The sequence below is a fragment of the Denticeps clupeoides genome, chromosome 4, assembly GCF_900700375.1.
Source record: "Denticeps clupeoides chromosome 4, fDenClu1.1, whole genome shotgun sequence".
In the NCBI taxonomy this organism is placed as follows: Eukaryota; Metazoa; Chordata; class Actinopteri; order Clupeiformes; family Denticipitidae; genus Denticeps; species Denticeps clupeoides.
This window is the reverse complement of record NC_041710.1, coordinates 30,999,906-31,013,647: the sequence shown is the minus strand read 5'-3', so window position 1 is coordinate 31,013,647 and position 13,742 is coordinate 30,999,906. Positions and strand designations below refer to the sequence as shown.

At 42.9% G+C, this 13,742-nt stretch overlaps 1 protein-coding gene across 3 annotated transcripts; it reads left to right on the top strand.

Annotated features, from left to right (window-relative positions):
- The first annotated feature begins 232 nt into the window (after positions 1 to 232).
- Positions 233 to 12,217, top strand: kdm4ab (lysine (K)-specific demethylase 4A, genome duplicate b). Of its 3 annotated transcripts, none has more exons than XM_028976801.1 (22): positions 233 to 336; positions 1,816 to 1,965; positions 2,074 to 2,249; positions 2,366 to 2,480; positions 2,548 to 2,741; positions 3,007 to 3,056; positions 3,144 to 3,247; positions 3,361 to 3,498; positions 3,726 to 3,946; positions 4,048 to 4,205; positions 5,364 to 5,758; positions 6,659 to 6,761; positions 6,985 to 7,211; positions 7,336 to 7,537; positions 7,700 to 7,776; positions 9,267 to 9,322; positions 9,717 to 9,825; positions 9,905 to 10,093; positions 10,859 to 11,029; positions 11,312 to 11,431; positions 11,520 to 11,612; positions 11,697 to 12,217. In XM_028976801.1, the coding sequence occupies exons 2-22, from the start codon at positions 1,831 to 1,833 to the stop codon at positions 11,835 to 11,837; spliced, it is 3,174 nt and encodes a 1,057-aa protein (XP_028832634.1). In that variant the 5' UTR covers positions 233 to 336; positions 1,816 to 1,830; the 3' UTR covers positions 11,838 to 12,217. The 3 variants fall into 3 exon arrangements, with proteins under 3 accessions (XP_028832634.1, XP_028832633.1, XP_028832632.1); XM_028976800.1 differs by having other exon boundaries at positions 6,659 to 6,812; XM_028976799.1 differs by having other exon boundaries at positions 6,659 to 6,833.
- The last annotated feature ends 1,525 nt before the right edge of the window (positions 12,218 to 13,742 follow it).

Sequence of the window (13,742 nt, the reverse complement as noted above, 5' to 3'; positions counted from 1 at the left end):
CCAAATGGAACTTCTGACGCGCCAGACGGGACTGCGTTGCTCGGTTTTCCTGGCGCTGGGGCCCTGCTGTAAAACGAAAGTTATAAACCAGCCAAACAGAGACATATATATATATATATAAAAAACCCGACACCTCGGCAACAGTACAGCACGGACCGGACCGGACCCAGTTCTTCCTCCTGCGCACGCCACGTGATCGGCTCCGCCATAGTAAACAAATCGGAGGCGCGCATGCGCGCGGCGACCTGTAATGGTGGACGGCGTCTCTGCTGGGACGGAGCCACTCGGTCTTACGCGCAGCAGCAGTACGTCTCCGGCGCTGGCAGGTCGCAGCAGGTGAGTCAAAACACGACGACAACCTGCCGAGTAACAAGGAACGTTTGTCACGTTCATTGCAATAAAGCCACTGTTTACAGTGGCTTACGGGGGAAGTGTTTTGGCTACGCTGCTAGGCTAAGTAGCTGTGTTGCCAGATAGCTAGTTAACTAGACAGTTTCACCGTTTTGTACACAATTTTATACAATTTGCCTGAAATTGTACGTCCACAACGACACAGTTTGCCCGTGTTTGCCGACACGTTTGTTTGGCAAAGCCTGCCTCGGTACATTTGAGACTTTCTGTCGCGACGAAGGCCTGTGGCGGGCGCTGTAGCTACGCAGGCGAGTTAAAGTGACGCGCTGCTGCCCGATCCTTTACGAAACTCGCACAGCGTGGGAATTCGTCCACGGAGGGGCGGAGCGCGTTGCGATTCTGCCGTTAGCGCGCAAATCACCGCCGTCACAGCAGTCAACTTGCAGTTTAGTGGGACGTTCCCGAATCTCGCGTCTGTCGCTTTTTGTCACTCTAGCACTTGATAGCGAGTACTATGGCAAGCGCGTTCAACATTTAATCGCTAGAACGGCTCTCTCTCTCTCTCTCATATATATATATATATATATACATACACACACACACACACACACACACACACACACACAGATACACACAGATACATACATACATAATAGGGGAAGTGGTGGCCTAGCGGTTAAGGAATCAGCCCCGTAATCAGTAGGTTGCCGGTTCGAATCCCGATCCGCCGAGGTGCCACTGAGCAAAGCACTGTCCCCACACACTGCTCCCCGGGGCGCCTGTCATGGCTGCCCACTGCCCAAGGGTGACGGTTAAATGCAGAGGACAAATTTCACTGTGTGCACCGTGTGCTGTGCTGCTGTGTATCACATGTGACAATCACTTCACTTCACTCAAATAATCGTAGCAGATATACGTAATTTAATTCTTCCTAGTGAAAATGAACACTTCCTATCCACAATTTCCCTTTCAGACATCCACTTCATTATTCTTCCCAGGAGAAATTACGTCAGGTCTCCCATTCATGTCTATAGGGCTGTCTATTTCACATTTCCAGAATTACAGAAATTAATTACAGATAGAAGTGTGGTTTCTTTTTATGTTAAAACTGCTTGCCATAGACTTCACAGTTTACATATGTGCATTCACATTTCGCTTGCTTATGGTTGTCATAATCATGTGCACGTTTTTATTTACAGTCACGACTGTAACCCAGACACACATATAATTTTTCGGGAATACTTAAATTCGTCGGTCATCTGCTTTAAACCTCTATTATTGATTCAGTATTATTGTTCAGTATTTGCTTTGTATTATTATTATTCACTGTGTTCTTGCCATAGTTTGATTTCGTTATATGTCTTTTATTTCATGATCTGTACTACATGCACATTATAGGGCTTAATATGCACTACTGTTTTGATATTGTTTCGACATTACCATCTGTTCCTGCTTCTTTTACAGGGCCATTCATTTAGGATGGCGACCGACTCAGGACTTTTAAATCCCAAGGGAATTATGACCTTTTATCCCACCTGGGATGAGTTCAAAAACTTCAGCCGCTATATTGCTTATATCGAATCACAAGGTGCCCACAGAGCGGGATTGGCCAAAGTATGTATTTTTGTACTCCATGTTGCATCCATTTCTATCAGTGGTGCTCTGTGCTGTTCTGTTGTGGTCATATCACACAAGTAAATTAAATATTTTTTAACTCTCCAGATTGTGCCTCCGAAAGACTGGAAGCCCAGACGATCCTATGATGACATTGATGATCTGGTCATCCCTGCTCCAATTCAGCAGGTGGTGACAGGCCAGTCTGGACTTTTCACCCAGTATAACATCCAGAAAAAGGCCATGACTGTCAGAGAGTTTCGCAAAACGGCCAACAGTGACCGGTAAGTTCATGCTTCAGGTAGAAATTGACCTGTTCTTGCAGGACTCTCTGTCTGAATGTTGATTATTCCAACCCATTTTATAATAAGGCCATTTTCTTCATGAATATACCTTGCAGGTTTTGCAGCCCTCACTATGATGATTTTGAAGAGCTGGAGAGGAAGTACTGGAAGAATGTAACGTTCAATCCACCCATATATGGAGCAGATGTGAACGGCTCACTCTACGATCCTGTAAGTTGGAAACCATTCATATTTATCTATTCATATATTTTAAATTAAACTGATTTCTTGTTAAAAGGATGTCATGGAGTGGAATGTAGGCCACCTAAACACCATTCTGGACACTGTGGAGCATGACAGTGGCATCACTATTGAGGGGGTGAATACGCCGTACCTGTACTTTGGAATGTGGAAGACAACGTTTGCCTGGCACACGGAGGACATGGATCTCTATAGCATCAATTACCTGCACTTTGGGGAGCCCAAATCCTGGTAATTCCTGAAAACAGTTTTCATGGGAGATAAACGGAGATGTTATAAATGAGAGAGAATGTAAACGGCAGTAAGGCTGACATTCTCGTTAGATTGAATATGGTCGTAATAACTGTAAAGCATGTTACGTCCTGGAATGTAAGTAGTGAACAACGTTTGCATATGTATATAAAATTCATATTACTGAGTCGTCATGCATTTTGCATACATTTAGATTCCTCTACCAATGAGCATTTCAACATGGTATTTTTTTTTCTCACAAAAGGTACTGCATTCCACCTGAACATGGGAAACGTTTGGAGCGTCTAGCCAAAGGTCAGAGGGAGTTTAATCCATTTCACTTGTCTTGCGCATTGATTAAAGGAAAATCTATTTGTTCACATTGTTATTCTCTTCACTTAGGCTTTTTTCCTGGAAGTTCGCAGAACTGTGAGGCATTTTTGAGACATAAGATGACCCTCATATCTCCATCCATTCTGAGGAAATATGGCATTCCCTTTGATAAGGTATCCTTTAGCAGCTTGCTCCCCTATTTACATGCATACATTTTATGGACCACTCACATTTTCCTCTTTAGTTATAATCACGAAGCAGACTTATGGTGGTGTCATTTGTTTAGATAACTCAAGAAGCTGGAGAGTTCATGATAACGTTTCCATACGGCTACCATGCTGGCTTCAATCATGGATTCAACTGTGCTGAATCCACCAACTTTGCCACCCAGCGATGGATTGAATATGGCAAACAAGCCATACTGGTACACTTTAACTTTTTATTATTGTGGGTAGTCATTGGGGTTTTGGTCAACAATAATACTCCAAAGTTCAATGTAATCTTAAAATCGGAGCATCACCACACGTCAAAGTAACTCACTCATGAAAGTGGGGACCCAAAGTCGGTCTCTGTGTTACAGACTGCCGGGGCTGCTGTGACCAAAGCTTCTCTCTCTCTCTTTTTTTTTTAATTTTATTTGAAATTCACCAGTGCTCATGCAGAAAGGACATGGTGAAGATCTCCATGGATGTATTCGTACGCAAGTTCCAGCCTGAGCGGTACAAGCTCTGGCTAGAAGGAAAAGACACCGTGCCCATTGACCACTCTAAACCCACCCCAGAGGCTGCAGAGTTTCTTGGCAGTGAGGGCACCAGGGCTGCGAGCCAGGATCTCCACACAGAGGACCAAACCACGACCTCCCCAAAAAAGAGGTCTCTAACAAAGCCGCATTACTTTATTCTTCTCAGTATATAACATGATTTTCATAAAGTAGCATAATCACTGTTTCTTCATGTTATTGTTGTTTCATTAGTGTGTCAAAGCAACGGATCGGGACAAAGCGGCACCGTGTGTGCCTGGAGGTGCCTGAGGAAGTTCTGCTCAAGAATCAAACACCTCAGGAAGAGGATGAATGCAGGAAGAAGACCCATCTGAAGCTACCAGCCGAGCAGCGCAAAGCATACAGCACAGGTAGCAGGACTGAAATGTGTATGAATTTAATACGATAAACCGCTCATTACTGACACCTTTTGATTCAATTGGGTTGTAGACCCTTTTTTTTTTTTTTTTTTTTGTGGTGTCTGTCTAGTTTTGTCTCGGCCTTCTCTTGGTCTCGATGGGATCGTGAAAAAAGAGAAAACTGCGCATCCTCACAGAACCGTATCGTTATTTATTACGCACCTCAATTCAAGCAGGTTTTTTTTTTTTTTTTTTGTTTTTTTTTTGCACGTGTGCGCCTGCTGCTTTCCACAGAGAGAGCAGCATCTGCCTTTTATCTTTCAGTATGAACCGAAAACAGTCCGGCTGATTAGAATCCGTGTCTATGTGCAAGAGCGGCAATAATTTCATTGTAAGATGCGCTGAGTCCTCTCCATCATGAGGTGTGTATTAAAATTTTTAGAGATTTAAATGAATCTAGACTAAATTATTTTAACTTTTTTAAAGCCGTACACTACCCTTTAAGTCACTAACTGTAGATCAGTGATAAGCTCGGTCTTACTAATGTTAATAGGACTAATTCGCTAGAAGAAAATGTATTTAAGAGTGTCAGTGAACGTTTGAGAGCCAAATGTCCTCAAAGCAAGGGATCATTATATGAGCATTACCATATTCAAATCTTCCCGAGACCTCTGTCTCTGGTATAAGAGTCTTAATATGAACATCTTTCTGGTACATCCCATCTCTTTCCCTCGACAAGGTCTGATAAAATGGTTATAGGAGAGTATTGCTGAGACTATTATTTTCCATCATGACCAAAGTGGGAGATTTATGAGAGGCATATGGACAATATAATTAAGAAGATAACTTGAATTGAATTTTAACAAGTACTTTACAGCAATGCATTTTTTCTCTACAGTTGATCTGAGTTATGTGATTTAGATTCTGGCCCTAATCTGTTTTCTTGGTCTCAACCATCCTTGGTCTCGGCCTTGACAGTGTCTTGGTCTTGATACCCTCTGGTCTTGGTTTAGGCGGTCTTGACTACAACACTGATTTAACACATTTAAGATTTCTTATTGGCAGCGGTTGTTTTTCAAAAATGTTAGTCCATTTGTGCTTTATTTTTTTCTTTTTTTTTCTATCATTACAATTACAAATACGTAACATATGTCTTGTCTCTGCCTTTAGGTACATGTGATTCGAAAGGGTCTGTGCGTTCAGCAGACCTGTTTCACCAGCACACAACAAAAGAACTGTCAGGTCAAGCCGCCTGTCCCTCGCACTGCCTGTCAGTCGTTCCACGTCCCGTCTCCAAGCCTGGTGTGGCCAGCCTTCTCTTCCACCGCACCCTGAGCCCCACTGAAGCGCTCCAGGTGCACAGCTATGCTGCCCGGGCAGCTCCTCTTAAAACCCAGGAGACCAGACAGAACAATGGCCATACGCTCTGTGACGAGTCAGAAGTGGATCCAGACATTAGATCAGTCATGAAACTAAATATCAAGGCAGAGACCATCACCAGACAGGAGGAACAGGAGTCCAGTACAGAAAGTTCAGACTCCGATGAAGAAATAGATCCAGTAAAGGTCAGTAACCACAGGAAGTCATGTTGCCCTTTTTCCAGTAAAAAAAAAAAAAAAATAACCCACTGGTTTCACATGATGGAAAAAAAAGTGCTAATTTTTACTTAAAATCACTGAGCAACTGCAATGCTTCACAACCAGGATGGTTTGTGGAGCTACTTTTTTAGGGGAGGGGTGGGAAATTCTCTGGCCAGACTATCCATGAGAAACGGGAAGTAACCTTTGATGACATAAGGGTACAAATTTCAAAGCACTCTTTACACCTATTACCATTTCTGGCTACTGCAGGACCGTTGACAGGATAGGGGAACTCATATTAATGTTAAATAGTCTCACAAAGTGAAATTTTCATAATAGCGGATATATTTTTTAACAAAAGAGAATATATTAGGGTTAAATTAGGATTAAATTAGATTTTTAACATGGGGCTTGCATCAGATGCTAATAACCCTAATTTTACACTGACAACATTCACAACCAAGCCAAATATGCACATGTTCAGCATTTTAATTCTGAATTGCTGAACAAGTCAATAAAACATTCACCCAACTGTGTCTTGAAACAGTTTTCCCATAATTTTTCATTTACGTTTAAGATATTTACCAGACGCCCTTATCCAAAGCGACATAGTCAGTTACGGGGACAGTCCCCATGGAGACACTCAGATATAAGTGTCTTGCTCAGGGACCCAATGGTAGTAAGTGGGGTTTGAACTTGTGGCTTTGGTATCTTCTGGTTTGTGGGCGAGTGTCCTCCCCTATTGGCTACTACCTAGTTGTAACCCGATGGTTACTACTTTATGCTTGATCAGGTTTATTAAAAATGCTGGAAGCTGTAAATTCTGCCCTGTCTTGGTGTTGCCCTGAGCGAAATAAACCAAATGTCCCTGTGCTGTGTTCATAGTCAGAGGACAGAATGGAGAGGACGAAAGTGACGAGCAAGCGGCATCTGCTCAACAGTCTTCCCCTCCAGCACCCAATGAGCACAGACAGTGCAAGTGACAATGGTGTGTCCGCATCTCAGCAAACGTTCACTGGATGTTGTGCTGCCAAAACACGTGTGTATAACGTTGTGTCGAGTAAGTCATTTTAATGCAAAAAAGATTGGTTTATTATATACACCCCTGTAAGTTTTGGCAAATACAGTATTGTAGCATTGTACTCTGAATAAAACTCAGCCATGCTCGTCAGTGTTCATGCCAGATCTTAGTATGATTCCTTCATCTTCAGAGCCTCAGGTGCTGAAAACCCAAACCCTGCAGCAGCAGCAGGAGGAGGAGGAGGAGGAGGAGGAGGAAGAAGAGATTGGACATCAGGGTGACGACTGGGAACAGCACTTTTCCCATCTGTGGCAGGACCTGCCTCATGACTTCAGTGCCGAGAGAGTCTATAACATGCGAATGAGCCAGAAGCCCCCCTACTGCGCCATCTGCATGCTCTTCCGCACTTACGGCCAGGTACCACAAACCAGACAGAAATGTGTGATTGCGATAAGTCATAAATGAAGATTTTATTGGATTTTGGATAAATGTGGTGCAGGGAACACTGCTCTCATATTCATTTTAATTTCTCGTTGCGCAGAGTGAGCTTCTTGACGACGGCGGCGGCAGCACCAGTAGTAGTGTAGCAGTGCAGAACAGACCGAGGAGTCGCCCACTGATCCCAGAGATGTGCTTCAACTCAGACGGCAGCTCTGAGGAACATCTCTCCACCCCGCACCTACAGGCGGATGGCACCAGTTCACTGGTTACCTGCTCGCTGTGCTGCGTTAGGGTACACACCAGTGAGTGCGCCCTTTTACTACAGCATTTTCTTGTCGGCTCTTTTATAGACCTCTCAAGTATATTACACACATTTAGACATTTATTATAGTAAAAATGCAGAGGAGAGGAGAAATGTGTATCATGGAGAAATGTGTATCATGTGATTCTGTTTTCTTGAACAGGTTGCTATGGCGTATCACAGGGGACTCCACTGAACGAGTGGAAATGTGCTCGCTGTGAGGCCAAAGCTCTAAAGCAGGTCAGTTTTGGATTTTGAATGGTCTCTTTGTGATATGTATTTGGAGCTTAAAGGTCCCTTTATTATGATTTTCTTTGTTTTTATTTCTGGCTTAGTGGTTCCCTAATACTGTATATGAAGCCATGGTGCAGAATTACATCCACTTTTAGCCAGTCCCACAATGAGATTTCTCCAGGACGGGCCATTTCGGTGCCTGTAGCTTTAAATGGTAATGAGGAGGAGAGCGGCTAGTGTTTTTCCAGAAAAAAATGAAATTAACCCCCTTGTGTGACAACTGTAAAAATACATTTGTGCTCATTTTTTACATCCAATCACCTAGCAACTGCAATGCTTTGCTCGTTTTCAAGCCATAATGGTTGGTGGAGCTACTTTTTTAGGGGAGGGGTTGTCATGTTCCTAAGTTTAGGGGTCTAAGAAGAGAGAGGAGGACGTCCACTGTTACACACCCAACCAAACAAAGCATACAAACAGTGCTTTTATTTACAGTGAGCTAAGATGTACAATAAAACAGTGGACCTAACACAGATAACCAACATCAGAATAGCATAAAGAAAGGGGTGGTCCAGAGGGGATAACTAAAAAATGCACAAACGTTAATGAAAAGGGCACATAAACACACACAAAGCTAAAAAAGCTAACAACAAGGGGTTTATCACACAAAGCAAGAACACACACGAATGAGATCCCCAATGGAGCTCCTTGCAGATCTCTGTGGTCCCTGGGGACCTCCGGAACACCATCTGAAGTCACTTTATATAGATGGAGGTGACCAATAGGTGGAGCTGGTAGGCTTCAACTCCTCTCATGAAGTCAAACTAAAAGAGACAGGACACAAAAACACAGCCAGCCATGTGGGAGCAAACGTCCAGGGACGTAACAGGGGTGGGAAATTCTCTGGGCTTAAAAAGCATGAGAAACGGGAGGTAACCTTTCACCTTATGACGACATAAGTGGACAAATTTCAAATCAGACAGTCTGAGCTGCTGCTCTCTGAACGGCGGAGCAGAATGGCCAAAGCTCTCTTTACACTTATCACCATTTCTAGCTACTGCTGGACATTAGACAGGCTAGGGGAACTTGTATTAATGTTAAATAATCTCACATTTTCATTTTCATAATAGGGGACCTTTAAGTCAGACAACAGGTGAATTGCTACATATTTTACCCAAAAAATATTTTGATAATTATTTTTAAGAACTGTCCTTTCTTCTATGCAGTAGCTTGATTGATGGTGATTTGGGAGGGTCTCCATGGAATAAGATGTATTTTTATAATAGCCTGCTTATTTTCTGTTAACTGTTCCTAAGATTTGAACAAATCATAAATTTTTTTCTTAGTGAAGTTGCATTAGTTGATGTCCTTTTTTCTTCATACGAGCAGTTTGTTTTTCTGCTTTTCATGATGGTCATTGAGGCCTTTTTAGCAGCTTCCCATGTATAATTCTGCTCTCTAGATGGCAGTGTTCTTTGCATAATATTTGGTTCTTGTAGGACTGCTGTCTATGCGTTTTACGGGGAGGAGCTCTCCAGCGAACCACCAACAACAAGTAAGAAACAGACATTTTATGGGAATTGTATCTGTTCAAATATGTAATATTAGGAATCATTACATCTTAAATGCTTTAGCCACAACATTAAAACAAGTGAATAATGTTAGCATTGGTTGCAATGGGGGAACGTATTAGACGATTAAAAGTCACTTTTTGATCTTAAAATTATGGGTAAAAACGGGGTCAGAGGTTACAATAGGAACATCAGAACCTATTTTAATCATGCTTACTTTTGTCATGAGGATAGTTGGATTATAGAAATTTGCTTTTTTGAGGAGGATTATGAAGAGCTTGACACCAGATCTCAGACTGGTTGAGCATTTGTGGGATGTGCAGGAAAAGCAAGTCGGATCCAAGCGGGATCCACCTGACCTGACGTTTGTTTTTCTAGGTGGGTGCATGTGCTGTGTGTGGTGGCCATTTTGGAAGCCCGTTTTGTGAATGTGGCTGAGCGCAGTCCCGTGGACCTCAGTGACATACCTTCTCAGAGATATAAGTTGGTGAGCTGACCCGACATGGATGTCAGAACTTATCTTATATCTTATAACTAACTAACTTATTCTTTTCTCCTCTGTGCAGAAATGCTTCCACTGCAGAAAGCGGATGCCGAAGATCACTGGCTGCTGTGTGCAGTGCTCACATGGCCGCTGTTCCACCGCCTACCACCCTACCTGTGCTCAGGCTGCTGGTGTGCTCATGCACCCCGATGACTGGCCTTTTGTGGTGCATGTCACTTGCCATCGTCATAAAGGTGCCATAAACCAAGAGGTATGAGGGCATAAACTCCATAGGATGCTTCATCAGACAGATGTTTTGAGTTCATAAAGTACTTGCATTTGGAAGATGATTTCAGAATTTCATGGATTTTATGTGTTCTATATTCTGGAAATATCCGAAAACACAATGTTTCTGTTAAGAAAAAAACCCTACATAGCATCCTTGGACAGATAGTCCACAGAGATTGGAAGCTTCTTTGTCGCCTCAGGTCCTGAACATCTTGCAGTAACTGAAGCATGCAAAATGTTTTCTAAATTGGATCTACGAGTGGTAATGAGGGCATTGGCCTGTGAGCTAAAGCTTAACCTGGCTGAAAAAAAGAGTGAAAAATCACCTGAAGCAGGCTGTTCATACAAGACTGCATCCTCCACCCAAATACGTCCTGCCGTGTGCAGATCTTGTCAGCAGATATAGGACATTTAGCGTCATTCGTTTTTATGGCCATTGCGTTGATTTGTCTTGCATGTACACATTTCCTGTCAGGTGCTTATGAATGTTATTTGTGCATTCTCAACGTAGTAGTGATGAATCTGTAATGAGGATCTACTCAGTATTCGTACTTTACCAATGCCATCTAACAGTCATTTTGTTGCAGTAATGCAGTGCATTGAGAATATTCGTAAGTTTACAGCTAAAATACCTATTGATTTGTAGCAGGTCTATTCTCTCCCTTACATGCAATTCACTGGAAAAAGATTGCAGTCGCAATTAAGCATTTTGTCAGCATTCCCCCCCCACTTCCTTTCACATATGCAGCGCAACAAAGCCGCCATGCGTGATCTACAGCAGGGTCAGCACGTTATCTGCAAGCACAAGAACAGCCGCTACTATCAGGCTGAAGTGGCAGAGTTGACCAAGGCCACTTTCTACGAGGTGATTTTTGACGACGGCTCCTTCAGCGACAACCTCTTCCCTCAAGACATAGAGGTATATATAAATACATTTATATATAAATATATTTTTTATCACGTCTTCTAAGGCAGCAGGGGCTGACTCAGGTCTTTTTGGGCCTCAGTGACCTCTATTCAGCTCACCAAGGGCTTGATAATTAGCTGATGAACTGAATCGAGTTTGCTGCTCTCTGCAAAACGCCAGTGAAACCTGTTTTAAACCACCATGTATTTTTATTTTATCTGCATTAGCCACGCAGTGGGTCACAACCTGCAGTCGCTGTAGCAGCATTTTTGTTCGCTGCTTTGTGCTTTTCAGAACAGGGACTGTGTGCAGTTGGGCCCACCCCAGGCGGGCGAGGCTGTGCAAGTGCGGTGGACAGATGGCCTTCTGTACGGTGCCAAATTTGTGGCAGCGCATGTGATTCCAATGTACCTGGTGAGTGGTTATCGTTTTGCTAACAGTGTTATGCAATATCAGTCGGCAATGCAACATTATTTGAAGCAGCAGGGTTTTTTTGGCACAGGTGGAGTTCGAGGACGGCTCTCAGCTCAGTGCTAAGAGAGAAGATGTCTACAGCCTGGATGAAGATCTGCCAAAGCGAGTCAAATCCCGACTGGTAAGAAGAGTTTTGGGCTCCGTTGCCATGCTCATAATAAAGCTTTTCAATGCTGTTTATGTGGCGTGCACTCTGCATTTCCAGTCGGTAGCTTCAGACATGCGCTTCAAAGGCGTCTTTGTCGAAGAGGACGTCAGTCAGGACACCAAGAGGCAGCGAGTCATCAACTCGCGCTACAGGGAGGACTACATTGAGCCTGACCTCTACAGAGCCATCATGGAGTAGAGGCCACTCACCATGGACGCCCTTAGAGACCTTACTGGAACTACAGGAGCCTGTTCATCTCAAAAGGGATTTGTGCACACACGTACACCGGAGGAGAACTGAGGCATTCATGTAAACACACATGCAGCACCGTGGGCTGATGAGTTTTGGTGTGTGTGTTTCTCTCATTAGTGAAATAAAGTCAAACAATGGACTTTCTAACAGGCCTTGTTGGTGCACTGAATGCCTGCTGCACTGGTTCTCATCAGTTCCATGTGTCAACACCACTTGGTACTTAGGAGGGGCTGGATGATAGATTCTAAATGTTTGCAACTGATATCAATTTTTAAATTTCATTATTCAAAAATAAAATATTTTCAATCCGTTTTTTCTATTGGGAAGGATGTGTGATCTACTGTAGTGATATTGGGCTTCGTGGCTTTTATGCTCCAGGAACAGTTCAGTAGCAATTTCAGTTGTCCCACCCTCTGTTTTTTTTATTTTTAGCTTGAGAAAAATGTTATATATTGATATATATATATATTGATAAATGCTTCCTGAAGGTATGAAGCCAGGTGCATTTACATATTTATTTTGAACATATTTAAAAAACAATTTCCATCTAATATGGAGGTGAACAGGCAGCAGAAGCGAAATGCACTTATTTACGACAGCAATTTTTCCCCCTGTCTATTATTTTTGTACCGTTTCATTCAGGTATACACCAGGAAGCTCGCCTTGTTGCTGGTGCTAGTTGTCGTATTTCTCAGTGCCCCCAATTGAATTATTACATCTTAATGAGTTTACTTTTGTTTTTCTTTGCTCATTGCTCCTTAAAGCTGTTGGGTTTTTGTCTTTGTCTTTCTTGTTGTTTTACTTCAAGCCGGGGATTTAATTTCTTCCCCTCCATCCTTGGCTGTTCCTTTCCTGCTCAGCAGTTCATTCAAGTTGTATGTCCTCTAGTCCCTAGCAAGCGTCTACACCACGTTCTTGTACATACCTGTTCATGAGCATCAATAAAGAACTCAGGCTGACGCACAAGTCTCTTTAATTCACGCATGTTCCACGCCATTGCGCATTTTTGTGTGTTTTTTCACTTGACTTAGTGCATGTGACAGTACCGTCGCTTTCTGGCCAGGACTGCCACACATTGCATGCCAGATGTTGCAAATATGCATGAAACCGATTAACGCCTCTTAAGAGATGTGTCGACATGCTACATTGATTTCTGTGTTCATAGATTCCAGAAAATGTGTCCTTTAACATTGCAACTTCCCACTTTTTACCCCAGCTAGCATGGTTGTCAATAAGGCTGTGATCCTGAGCGAGCTGCTGAACCACTTAACAGGAATGTTAAGAAGCTGGCGGTCAATGTTTGGTCACTTCTATCCATTGTTCACACTTTAAGTTTTTTTCTAACTTGAGTTGGAAAAACAACACAGTGAGTCTGTTCTCTTGCTGACTCTACTGTACGCATCTTTCGTGCAGGGAGCACATGAGCGGCAATACTTGCAATACCATAGCTGCCTAACCCGAAATGATCCTGACTGATTTGGCAAAACCCTTTTGCATTTGCAAAGCCTTGTCAGAGCCCAGTCAAAACTTTGGACACACCTACACCTAATGGTTAGGATGGAGCCATTTTGAAAAAGCCAATGCATGAAACATTTAGTATTTTAATGTATCAGGAGAAAGTGAAGTATGTTTGACGAATCGTATTTTTTCTCATTGCTTCTTGGTTCACTATTATCCTCAAAAGCCGCTTGATGAGATGCTCATTAACACGAGTGGATGATTAAAAAAAAAGTGTTCGACATAAACCTTCAGGGCTGTTGGAAACCGTCCCCCTGTTGGACACGAGTGGGAAATGCTGACATCACAGCAAAAGCTCTTGACAGAGCTTTGGAGAGACGCAAATGTTGAACT

What these genes read in the sequence shown, in the direction of transcription:
- kdm4ab (XM_028976799.1), top strand. Translation starts at nt 1,831, where the DNA reads ATGGCGACCGACTCAGGACTTTTAAATCCCAAGGGAATTATGACCTTT. An exon ending in AAGAAATAGATCCAGTAAAG is followed by an intron (nt 5,759 to 6,658) that starts GTCAGTAACCAC and finishes CTGTGTTCATAG; the next exon opens with TCAGAGGACAGAATGGAGAG. An exon ending in AAGGTGCCATAAACCAAGAG is followed by an intron (nt 10,094 to 10,858) that starts GTATGAGGGCAT and finishes TCACATATGCAG; the next exon opens with CGCAACAAAGCCGCCATGCG.